Source organism: Acanthopagrus latus, chromosome 15 (assembly GCF_904848185.1).
Source record: "Acanthopagrus latus isolate v.2019 chromosome 15, fAcaLat1.1, whole genome shotgun sequence".
NCBI lineage: Eukaryota > Metazoa > Chordata > Actinopteri > Spariformes > Sparidae > Acanthopagrus > Acanthopagrus latus.
Window position 1 is genome coordinate 23515158 of NC_051053.1, and position 13185 is coordinate 23528342.

General features: G+C 45.2%; 1 protein-coding gene across 3 annotated transcripts in view; it reads right to left on the minus strand.

The window, feature by feature from the left end:
- Window positions 1–1605: 1605 nt before the first annotated feature.
- LOC119033769 (homeobox protein Meis1) overlaps window positions 1606–13185 on the minus strand; it is a 217620-nt gene continuing 206040 nt past the window's right edge. For all 3 annotated transcript variants that reach the window (XM_037124299.1, XM_037124301.1, XM_037124300.1), the window contains 4 exons: window positions 12605–12663; window positions 10529–10618; window positions 9184–9281; window positions 1606–3557 (listed from right to left, as the gene is read on the minus strand). In XM_037124299.1, coding sequence (XP_036980194.1) covers window positions 9223–9281; window positions 10529–10618; window positions 12605–12663 — 208 coding nt within the window. In that variant the 3' untranslated portion in view covers window positions 1606–3557; window positions 9184–9222. The remainder of the gene's footprint in view (window positions 3558–9183; window positions 9282–10528; window positions 10619–12604; window positions 12664–13185) is intronic.

Genomic DNA, 13185 nt, shown 5'->3' on the forward strand with positions numbered 1-13185 from the left:
CACAAGTGAATCTCGGTGTAGTTTCGTGCGTAAAAACGACTTTTAAACTGCAGAAGACACAAACAGTCAAAAAGAAACTTAAAGCCACATCTCAGCAGAAATATAGGTCAGCTGTGACAACAGCAGAAACACCCCTGAACATGCAAAATCACAATCATGTAAAAATAAATAAATACATAAATACAAATAAATACATAGACCAGAGAAACGTCTTTTAAAGAAACGTTTAAAACGTCACTGAGGTGAGACGAGCTGAATGAAATTAGTTCACGAAATTAATTGAATCAAAGTATTTTGAAATAACTCGTCTTGTTCTAAAAAAAAACTGGAAGTTATTTCAATTTTTTGTGGCAAATTTTCGAAAATGATTTAAAGAAAAATCTGGTTCCAAATAAAATATTTGACAAAATGAGAAACATAAATATGTTTCTTCTGAATGTATGTTTGCAGCGCGCTCTGTCTTCCAGCTTCGCTTTTCTTTTTCTTCTTCTTTTTTTTTTTTTTTTTTTTTAAAAATCTCTTCTCTGCTTTTGGACTTTCATCAAACTTCTGAGCGCGCCTCCGTCTGCTTTACGTCCGTGCGTAAAGAGGAGAGGCGCTGCTGTGCGCCATCTCCAAGCGTCCCTGCCCCGGACAGTTACCAGGCCTCCCTAAAGAGGGCAGTCAAGCATGGGCTTTCTCCTCTTGTCTCCACAGCTCCCAGCGGCCACTGGCTCAGGAATTCACATTTCACAGCCTCGGATTTTCCAGCCATGGTAGAGAGGCGAAGCAATTAAAACGTCGCCTGGGTTTTTTAAGAGCGTGTCTTTCTTCCTTCTTCTCTTTTAGTGTAAATAGCATTCACCTCGGCAAAGGCAGTAAAAACACAATAGTTGCGCGGAGCAGAGATAGAGAGGGAGAAGGGGAGAGTATTGATTTACACGCGCATATTGTTATGGATAAAACAGACCTTCTCTTGTTCGCTGGGCTGAAAAAGAAAAAACTAAAACAAAAAAAACAAAAAACAAGAGTTTGGGATTCAGAGCTTCTCCCCGAAATGTATCAATTAGACAAAAGTCGCTCGGCTGCTCTGCTCTGCTCTCCGCGCTCTGCTCTCCGCGCTCGGCTCAGCCTCTGCCTCCTGAAGTGCACTGTATCCCGGGGACAACCTCGGCTGCACCGCGCCGGGCTTCAAGCGGAGCCCTTTGACTGCGGGCAACAAGGCGTGAGGGAGAACTAATCTCCCCCATTTACATGTTTGTAGCAATTTTACCTAAATGAATTTTAATGCTAAATGAAGGATAATTCTCCCTCTCGCCGAGCACCCTCTTCCCTCCCCATGTGTGAGAACATTACAGCAGAACGCATGCATTAGCTGCACATTATCCACAGCAGCGAGGAGGACGCCGGACTGTAAGTGCATGTGTCTTTAAGAATAAATGGATCTCTGCTGTCTTCTGGGGACGTCTGTCAACATGTCTGCGTGCGATTCAGCTTCACAGCATCACTTTGTTGTTGGTTTGTTTTAGGTTTTTTTTGTTTTGTTTGGTTTTGTTTTGCTTTTTGTTCAAATTATTTAACCTTTTTTTTTATTTTTAAATCACAGAAGATAATGGAAACTACCTCTGAGTTCTGTTATTTGAACAAAAAGTATTTATTTACAACACAGATGTACATATATACCCTTCAAAGTAAAAGCATAAGAAACATGACTCGCCTTCAAAGGAATCTTAAAGATGTGCGTAATACATGTTTGAAGCAATGGATAATGGATGCATTGATAACCCCCCCACACACACACACACACACACACACACACACACACATATTCTGCCTCACACACACACACTGACACACACATGCCGTGACTTTTACATTCTCTCCTGTCTGTTGATCAGCATTACATCATCTGGTTAAATAAAAGAAAAATGGATGGACTTGTGGTATAAATGGTGTTTTCCCATAACCTCCTCCTCTCCCCGTCATCAGGCCGCGTCAAACACCGAGGGGGCAAAAGAATCCATCGGCCGTGCGAGTGCTCGGCCTTGTGACATAAAACACATCAATAGGACACTGGAATAGACTTTCAGAGGCCCTCCATCACACACACACACACACACACACACAGAAAAACAGGAAACATGTTCGTGGGACACACACTTGTAGTTTCCCCATCCACAGTGATTTCTTTTCTTTTTTTAGATTGTTTGTGAAGCTCTCTATCACGTTTGTTAGCCCGTCATGATGTTAGCCGTGTCGACAGCTACGTTACGATGCCCGTCCTCGTGTGAACAGAGTTAAAAAAAAAAAAAAAAAGTTGAGTTAAGAGCCTCGTACATCCAAAGTGTTAGCTTCTCAGAAACTGCTTCTTTTTTTTTTTTGCACTTGTTGTCACTTGTGTTCGGAGTTAATCCAACCAAAACTTTTTGCACCAGCGGAGAGGGAAAAAAAATCAACTGATATGAAAATGTAAAAATAAAAAGAAAGAAATGACCAAAATTGGAGTTACAAGGTTGAAAAATAAAGTCGGCTGCACCCTGCGTGTACGTAGACGAGCTGCGTGTAAAAAAAAAAAAAACAAACCAACAAAAAAACAGGACATCTGAATCACCATCACACTCTCCAATAAAGGCCTGCGAGAAATGACAGACTGATCGTAATTGTCCGTTTATTCACTTTTTTTTTCTTTCAAAAATGCATCGTGATTCAATGGAGGGAGGGGGCAGGAGGTCAAATCTGATGGAGAGACGGCACACACATAGTGTGGAAAGAAATCAGAAAAAAAAGAGAAAAAAGTTCACATCCTTTTTTTAAAAAATCTATTAGAAACAACATAATATGCAGAACAATACAATAGCATTTACAATACTTAAATTCCCAGTTCTTGTGAGAGTCCAGCGTAATTTTACAACAGTATACAGTATATTTTCTTTCTCCACTCGCTTCCCAAACTAGGAGTTGATATAGTTATACTTTTAATTTCTTTTCTCTCGCTTTCCCTCCTTCCATGTTTCAATCCACTATATTTTTTTTAAAGGGCACCTCTTTTGCTTTGTTAGTGTCCTGTCAGATACAGACATTGGCTTCTCCTTGGTCCAATTCAGTCGTCCCAAAGAGTGGAGTGCTCTTCACAGGAAGTCTCTTTTGTTCGCCAAAGAGTCTAGTATATATCACCCGGTGCTGCATTGGCCAAAGGTACAGGCAAAGGACACAGCGTGCCTCTTGTGTGTCGTCTATGCTCGCAATCGCAATCACTTTGAATGGAGGAATCCGTGTGAACGTAGTGGGCAGTGGCAAGGGGGCGAAGTCTAGTGCCCGCCAGAGAAGAAGCAGGGGTCTGTCAGGACAGGGGGTCGTCTGGGATGGATGAGGTTTGATCTGTGCATCTCTGTCGCTGGATACGAGGGTTGAAGGCAGGTTTCCACGTCGCACACGTCGGCCGAATAAAATGTTGTTGGGTCTCGGTGGTGGACAGAGGGGTTCGCTGTTGGTTGTTGTCATCGGGAAGACGAGGAGTGTCGTTCCGATGATCGGTAGCCCTCTGCGAGACAGGTGATCCCCTGGTTTGCCCTGCAGTTCTGAGGAAAGAGGAGACCAGAATGGTTAATCGATGAATGATTTTGCCCCTGTGAATAATACAGATTACATTTTGTGAACAGTTTGGAGTCTGCTGTGGAGGGCTGATCGTAGAGAGGACGAAGAAAAAGTACTCGTCAAATACTGACGCGTTGGAATGGCGGCCAACCCGACTCGGGGAAAGAATTACTCCATAACACTACTATTCAATCCAGGAAGTAAACAGTTGAAACTCATTCACAGCCAAATGATCAGATGTTGCAGAGACAACAAGGCTTCCCGCTGCAGCACTGACATGTAAATGTGGTCACTGTATAAAGCTGAACACATTAAAAGCTCCATATTGTGTATCATGCAAATATCATCATGCTCTGTGCAAGTTGGCACATTGTCTCCGCCGCTGGAGCGTAGAGCGTTAACTGCCAAAGAAAAACTGTTGAATGAGTTAGATGTCATTAATCATTCATTAAATACGACAATAGATCGCAGTAGCCTTCAGAAAGCAGGCGCTCGGGTTACATTCTGAACATGGCAGGACCTGCTGATAAGACCCCGGAGGAGCAGTGCAGTATGTGGCGACTGCTGCCGACCCGACAAAGTGCTAATCTGGGTCAGAATACAGACCGCAGTCTGCCCTTCACTCAGGCTGTGGATGAATGAGAGCAGTGGAGGGTTTAGAGAGTTAATCCTACACCCTCAGTAATGCTTCTTTAACAGTAGGAGAGGACTTAGAGACCAAACACACATGATCGACTTGAAGTGATACCGAGGTCCAGCACTTAACATTTTCCTGGATAATCTGTTAAACTGGACTACGAGGAATCTTAAAATTAGCCTTTGATTTATCTGTTGATCGTTAACAGTCAACGTCTGAGACTATTTCAGGTCAGTTTTTACATGAGATACAATTTAATCTTGTGGATTTAAGTGAAATACAAAATCTAAAACTCACACATTGTTGTTACCAGTGTTGTTAAAAGTACCCAGAAATCCTATTTGAGTAAAAGTAAATGAATTGTGATAAAATATGACTTTTAGTTTTATCAGAGTTGCACATTGGAATGAGCATAAGTCTGAAAATATCGGATCTGAAAGACAGGAAGTATGTGAGTATTAAAAGTATCCTTCTGGCAATAAATGTTCTTAAATATCAACAGTACAAGTAAAGTAAACATATATTTACTTGCATGTTTGTTGTGTTACTTCGATCAATTCCAGATTTAATACGTTCATTTAAAAATGTGCTGCTTTGTTTCTGATGCAGTCTGCAAAGTAACTAGTTACTAAAGTTAAGAAATAAGTGTAGAGGAGTGGAAGTCCAATGTAGCAGCTAATTCAAATACTCTTGTGAAGTACAAGTACCTCAAATAACTTGAGTAAATGTACTTAGTTTCCTTCCGCTGGTTGTTACGTATCAACCAAAATCTCTTAAACTGATCCCACTTTCAGTGCGCCGCATCAAACCTCCTCTAACAAATGAAGTAAATAAATCCATCTGACGCCTCTTCTCTCTCTACATTCCTCTCTTTAAAGCCAACAATAGCCGCCATCCGTCTCCGCAGGTGGAAAGTCACCGCTGAGGAGCCCCGGCCATTGTTGTCAAAACCAAAGAGGAGAGGTGAGGCTCGCGGCCGCCCGTCACCTGAGAGCGCCCGGGGCCCGTCCACGTGTTCGCCACACACACAAGAGGGCCACTACAGACGACACAAAGGCAGGCTGGGAAAAGGACAAAGAGGTGCAGCGGCGAGGAGGACAACAGAGGAGGGAACGCAAGGGCCCTCGTTTGTCATCCCCCTCATCCATCAGTTTTCACCTGGGCTACTGAGGAGAATAGGTGCGACTTGCGTAAGAGAAGGGCGAGCTATTGTGTGCGCTTCAATTAGCTTCCTTTCAGTGAGTGAGGTGGTGGAGGTTACATATCTCTCTGGACCCTAATGGCATCAAACCTGTGACCTTTTCCTATTGTGGGACTCAACCTGTGGCTCCGCTACAACAAGCTAGGTCATTAGCGATGCTAGCTTAAGTGCAGTGCAGAAGCAATGATTCCATTTTGTCTCCATACAATTAAATATCTGTTTTTGAAGTTCCAGAAACAAAAACTTCAGCAGAAAACCCGCTGAGCAGGAGTCACTGTTTGATTGACAGGTGACTAAACGCCACAACAATGACCATTCACGGGGTAAAAACATCCCATAATGATCAAGAATCTGTTGGATTACCACTTCAAGTTGTTTCCTCGGTTAACAAGAGCCTCCTGATTACTTTAGTCAATCCATGTCAAGGTCCTAATAAATGCTATGCATGCTTGAAAGAGCACACATTGCTAATAAGGTTTTTCACTTAATAAGCCAATCAATACATCGAGCTGCAGGCCGCCTTTCTTAGACTCCGAGGGGGATTCCAGAGGGGCCAAATCAACAGGGACACACATTCACATGGACAATACGAGGGGGCACAAAATCCCCATCAGGACCTGTTTTTTCCCCCAATGTTCGTTAATAGTAAAAGTTCATCCACCAGAAAGAGAAGTTGAGGGTGGGGGGGGTGCGTGGTGGTTGTGGTGGTGGGGGGTGAGGTGAGGGGAGGGGCGGGATCTTGACCCCTCAGCAGAAGGTTAACAAATTTGTGCTTAATGATTGGAGCAGTGAATCCTGGGACAAAGGGTCTCCAGCCGAGACCGGCAGCAAAGGGGTTACAGGCAGCGTTCACTCAAGCGTTCCAACCCGACATTTTGGGAAAAGCCGTGCGCGGGGAGGGCCGGAGTAAATTCCATACGCTCTGCGCCATAATTAATTCTTCCACCCTGTGATAACTATTGTCCTGAAACTGAAAATTACAGTTTTCGGGGGCCACCCCTGGCTAATTTCGTGGAAGAGGGAAAGCAGGGGAGAGGAAGAAGGGAAAGGGGGTAAGGGTCATCTGAGAGTCACTCTCGTCGCTATCAAAGGCTCGGCTCGCTTCCGCTTCACTTGCTGGGCTTCATCTCGGCTGACAGGTGTATTGTTTCGCAGGGGGATATAAGCTCTGTAATCATCATTGGGTGGAAAGCATAACGCTTTTCACTAAGCAGGACTAATTGGCTTTAGTTTTAACTAATGTTGCAGTGTGACTGCTAGGCACACCTTCTGTATCGAGGCTCAGCACTCCTCGGCACAATAACCGCTCAATTTAGCCCCGCGGTAACAAAACCTCAACTCTGCTAATGAAAATTGCTTATAAAATATAATGAACCTGTGCTCTCTTAATCAAATAAGATAACCGTTTCCCCGCCTCTCCCGTAATAACCTATTAATTTAATTGGTCATGAAAGAATATAACACATCACTTACATTTAATTGACCTAGAAAGGAAAGTAGCAATATTTGACGGAGATGAGCTAGCAGCTAGCAGCGGCTAGCTAATGAAGCCGTAAAGAAACGACTAGTCGGGGAGGAAGAGGAGACATATTTCTGTCACCATCCATCTCCCGGCTCACTCCCTCCCCTCCTCCTTGTTCCTTCCTTCCTCCCTCTACTCCCTCAACCCCACGCTCTTGTCGTCTACGCTCCTCTCGCTCGCCATCTCTTCATCCGCCCCTCCCTCTTTCTGTCTACCCCTCTCTCTCTCTCTCTTTCTCCCTCTGTCTTTTTTCCTCCGCTGTCTACTCGTCTTCTCTGTGCTTTGCCCGTCTCGCAGAGGATTCCTCTGGTGGCCCAATTACGAGATTCAGCAGGCAAATTGAGGCTGTTTAAAGCAAGGTCTGCTGGGAAGGCTAGCAGCTGCTGGAAAGAGGCAGCTTGGACACGGCGAACCAGCCCCTCATGTTTACACACTCGCACACATAAACACAGACGTGGGCGCACACACATACACTATACACTCACACACACTACACACATGTCTCATTCTGAAAGCACAGCCCTTCTATTACCATGTCTCCCTGCATTTCTAACCTGAAAGATGCCATTCGATGTGAGACTTCGTGTCTTGGCTTTGGTCGTGGACGTTTGTGACTGAAACAAGGGCGGCATATTTTCACCGTGGCACGCACGCACGCGCACGCACACTCTGTGGAGGGTTAATGGTCTCTATTTTTGTAAACTGAATAAGTCAAATCCATTGGTCACACCTCTGGTGATGGCATATTTAATTTGGATCTAGTCAATTAGGCCCAGCTAAGCTCCATACCCTGCTGGCTACCTCCTCCATTTTGCACTAGTTTGTGTCTCCTCCCTGTGCCAGGAGTAATCCTATTACCATACACACACATGCACATACATACACAGTCATACGGACACACACATTTGCACACACCCACACGCCGGCAAATGCATGTGTTCATATATGAATGTCTGTATGACACACACACACACACAGATAAACATTCATTCACACACACAAACATATGAAACAATGATGTTTCACAAAGGTTGGACCCATAGCCACTTTATACACACTGTGCACTGTGACAACACCAAGCCTGTATACATCCAGAATTATGTGGGAGTCTATTTGGCCCTGGGGCAAGAGAGAGAGAGGGAGGGAGGGAGGGAGGGAGGGAGGGAGAAGGTGAGAGAGTAAGAGAGAGAGGGAGGCAGAGAATTAAAGAGAAACAGAAAAAAAAGGTGTTTGTGTGAAAGAGATAGAGGAGGAGAATTGACAGTGAGAAAAACCACAAAGAGGGGGTGAGACAGAACGAGCATTAGAAAGACGGGGGGTGAGGGAGGGTGAGGGGGGGTGAGGGGCTTCTCGAAGCTGGTTAGTGTGTGTATTAATGTGGCTCATGCATCAACAGCAACCCGGCAGATTTATGACACTTAAGGGGCGCTCACTTCTCTCTCTCTCTCTCTCTCTCTCTCTCTCTCTCTCTCCTTGCACCAGCGACGACTGCTTACATTTTTGCCAATCAGTCTGTTGCCATGGTAACGTCCTACCTGCCCCCCCCCCCTCGCATCCACCCACCCCTTCCCCTTAGTCACCCCCCCACCCCACTTCCCCGCCTCACCACCCACCTCCTGTCCCGACCCATCCCCGCCTCGTTTCCTTCAGCATCACCCCTCTCTCCTCCTTTCTCCCCTCCTTGCCCCACCAGCCTTCCTTCTTCTCCTCCTCTCTCTCTCACACTCACACACTAAGATCAACTGATTATCAATTTAAATGCACTCAAACATTCAAAACTTATTTGTATTTTTATGTTGGATCCGTGTGTCTTCCTCCCCTCTGTTTCGCCTCTCTCCTTTTCTTTCTCTCTTTTGTCTTTTTAATCCTGGAAACCTTCTCATCTTACTCCTCCCTGATATGAAGGATGTTTGGTCCTGTAGCTATTGGATATGTGTGAGAGAGCTACACACACACACACATAACATACACAAAAGAGTTACAAGGTTGTGATCAGAGGCTCTTATCACCAGGCCGAGGGGCGGGACAGTTGGAAAAGAGAGAGTAACACAGAGAAATCTGCCAGGGAGCAACAGTCTGGAGAATTTCTATTAGCAAAAACAATCCATTTGAAAACTCCAATAACTAAAATAAATCCCAGTTAAATTCACAGTTATTTGGCAGTGCATCGGTACTCAAAGCGGACCTCAGCTCCTGATCTGCTGTAGGTGTATGTGTGTATAGTGTGTCCATGACATCATGTGTACTTACATCCCCCTTTGTGTTGCGATTGGTCGGACTGAGGCGGGGCTACATGTAGTGCCACTGACCTTCCATGCCCATGTTCATGCCCATTCCACCCATTGGTCCTGTGGAAACAGGAGAGACAGGGAGTGAGGTTAAATGCAAAACCGTGTCAACACTCAAACAAATACAATCTCTGCACAGGAGTTCTTGGGAAAGACAGCAAGGGACCAAAACAAGGTGCCTAAACATGCTCAAAAACTCACTCAACTTTGGCGATGGGTGGAGCAAAGCGGCTCACCAGCCCAGGGGACGTCTTTCACAAACAAGTATAAAATGTGTTATACACGTGTATCACACCTTGTTGATTGTTGGGTTTTGTTCCCAGGGCGTCAGACAGACACAGATGCTTAGTCTGGTGCACCACTAACCAAAATTATTTCTGACTTACGACCAAGGAATGAGACTCAACAATCAGCTGTGTCTCTCCAGAATCACTCACCACACCAACAAGTCCTGCCTCTAAGTTATTGTGACCAGGAGAATGAAAAAAAAAAAAAAGGTGAAACAAGATGATTTTTCATGTGAAACTTAACTTCACAGACAACACAGCAGACGAGAGCACTAGCTTAAATCTTTCAGGGTGAGGTGTGGTGAGGCAGGGTTGGGGGGGGGGGTTAAGTAGCCTGGCAGTTTATCCAAACCTGCTGACTTTGAGTGGACGGTGAGATAGCGTTAAAGACTTGAGAGAATCCCAGAAAACAGGGGATAGAGGAGGAGGAGAGGAGCTTAAGGACAAACTCTGGGATTAGACCTGATGGCGTGAGAGAGAGGGACTGAGAGCGCGGGGAGTGGGAGTGAGGAAGGAGATGGTTGTGTAATGTGATTGACCACACCTGTTCTGGTTTGTGTGTCGAGGGAGGGGGAGGTAGCAGTGTGTAGTGTGTGTCTGTCTGTCTATGTGGTGTGTATCGTTATCACTGTGTTTGAGGGTGCATATACCGGCCAGCTTACACTTAAACCACCACACGGCGACCATATAGATTCCACTCAGTGCTTGTGTGTGAGAAAAGACAGGGATCTTTCCTGGTGGAAGAAACCACCAACATGGCAGATACCAGATGAAAGACACAGAGAGTTACAGTTAAAGATGAGAAAGGAGAGCAAAAAAGAGGGCTGAGAAAGTCGGGATGAAAGAGATTCATTAGACGGGACAAGAGCGAGAATAAATTCGGAGGGATTGATGAGAAAAAGATTCAAGACGAGGAACAAAAAGGAGGGCAGAGGGATGGAAATGAGCAAGCAAAGAAAGGAGAAAGATGGGACGAGAGAGGGAGGCAAGAAAGGAACAGACACGCAGAGAAAGCCTTACCAGGTGGTCTGATTCCCATGTGCTGCTGGCCGTCCATGACGAAGCCCCCCATCGGCTGGCCATCTGGATTGTAGGGAGCTCCTTGACTTACTGTGGATGGAAGGAGGAGACAGAGGGAGGGGAGGGATGGAGGGATTGGAGGGAGGGGACGGAGTGGTCAATTAGTGCTTTTAATTAAGGCTCAGTGGCCGAAGCGGGATCATCTGTTGGCCGGTGCACGCACAGGGAGCCGCCACCGTTGTCTGTCAACGTCATTCTGCTCCGTGTCTGTGCAGCCGGCTTCTCCGCTGTAAGCTCCTGGTGGACTTTAATGCGTCTAAATGCTCTAATAGGGATCGGACTGAGAGACTTAAAAACTACACAAGGACTTTTGGTTCAGAATGAGACTGGAGCCATCTGCAAAGGGGGGACTGTAACTGTTACTACAGGAACACAATGAAACGTGTCGGCATGACTGCAGTGCTCGTGTGGATAAAATGCTTTTTTAATTTTACTCCTTAACATTCAGTTGTTTCTCTTTTTAAGTAACTTACATTTTTTGTAGGTGAAAGTCAGTCATGCAAAAGTAAAAACAAGGCTGCTCCAGCGTCAGCTGGTTCATTATCACTTTGTGTCAGATACAGTACAGATACTTCTGCACAAAAACACTCTGGTTAAAGTGGAAGTAGTGTCCCTATGCAGAACATTTCTACCAGTCATTTCTGTGCCAATCTAACGTCATATTAATAATTCAAAGACCATTAATCCTAAAGGTGGAACCAGTAATGTTTGTCCGAGATGTTCGTAAACGCACCTGAAAGATTGTCGATTGTTGAGTCTTGAGGAGGTGGCGTGCAACGAAGCAGAATGAAAATAATTTATAATTCTCCTCAAAAGCATTTAAACTAAAAGTAACAAGCTTGTTTAGGAGTAGACAGTACAGCTGTTTGTGTTCAAATGTAGGGAGTAAAACTAAAAAGTACAGTAACAGAGTATTTTTACTTCCTAACATTTCACATCTTGTCTTTGTAATGCAGGTCGAAAAGGATTTGCAAATCATGGTACCCAACTTCTTTTGGAATCAGAGTGGTTCCATAAATTAAACATCCTGACTTGTTATGTAGGACTCATGACATTTGTTCTCATCAGTGTCTGATTATTATCCAAAGAACAAAGCGAGCTCCAGGCTGAGGCTCCGATCAGACAATAAGTCATTCTTGCTCCCACCTTAAATGCTCTTTATCTAATAAATACTGCTTATAACTGAGTAGCGACGATAAGTGAAACCTGATAGGGTTCCTGTTTTCCCCTCGCCCCCATTGTTCTGCTCTCATAGAAATCCACTTACCTTCGATTCAGGCTGTTTGGGGGTCAGTCAAGCAAAAGCAAGAACTCAGCCCCACTGAATGCCTTTGAACTTTACTGCGCCCCTAATGCCACCCTGACCTCTGACCCCTATTACAGGTAATAAAGTTTACGGCAGTCCAAACCAAGCCATGCACCAGGGGGACCGCTCACTCGCTCCCTGAAACAGCCGCAAATAGGGTTGAGGGGGAGGAGGGGGGGAGTTTAAAGGAGTGAGGAGGGGTCGGGGGGGTAAAAACAGGTCTGGAGCCAAGAAGCCAAACAACGGTCACCCAAAAAAAGAAACGGGTGCAGTTCTCTTTATGTTTTGGTTCGAGTCGGGGAGGAAGGGTCGGGTGTTTTTTTTTTTGTTTTTCCTTTGCCTGGTTGGCAGACGGGAGCAGTGAGGGGGTTAAGAGCAAACTGACGCTGAGAACACAGCTAGTTTTGTTTACGGGCTGTGAAAAATAAAAAATCCACTCATCGTTAACTCATGTTCAGCCAAATTATTATATTTTATAATTAATTAACAGCTTCTCACCCCAAATGGCACGTCACAGTCGATTAATGGTTGCTGTTAATGCTGTAACATTTTGGGTTTCTTAATTTTAGTGGTCAGTCACGACACTGGAGGGGAAACCCCCAGGAGGTTCAGGACATTCCTGTATTTACCATCTGAGGGGCCTCCGGGTGCATGGAGTGTGGACGGCTTTCGCCTGCGAGACTTGAATACAGTAACTATAGGAGACTTGCCTGCACGGTTTGACTGGTCGATCATGGGCTGGACTATTCTCCTCCTGGCATTAATGAACCTGCAGAAGATGAAGGGAGGGAGGGAGGGGAGGAAGAAGAAGAGGGGGGGAAAGAGGGAGGAGGAGGAAGAAGGAGACAGAAACATTGTCAGTGTATTTCTCAAAACAAGATCAGGCAAAAATTGCTGACTAACACCGTGAAAATCTTGGCACGCAGCATGAAAACAAACGCATTGCCAAACCCGCCTCTTTCTCTTAGTTAACCATAACAGTGATATGGAGAAATTATTCTCCCCTAAGCGGCCCTGAGCCGCGGTAAAGCTGCAGAAAAAGTCACATCTTAACAGCCCTAACAACCGAGGCAGTTGTCTCCAAAAAAAAAATGCAGAAGTCCACGACTTGTACAAACTTGCACAGCCTCGGCTTATACACAGTCACATCGGCCCGAACAGTGGGGTCTTTGTGGGGCGAGGCTTAACCGGGATTTTCTCTCTGCCTGTTTGAAACACGTCGACCCATCTCGCTTTGTTGGAGACATTCCACCTCGCGACGAGCTCAGATTGCTGACTGTTTAACACGCTT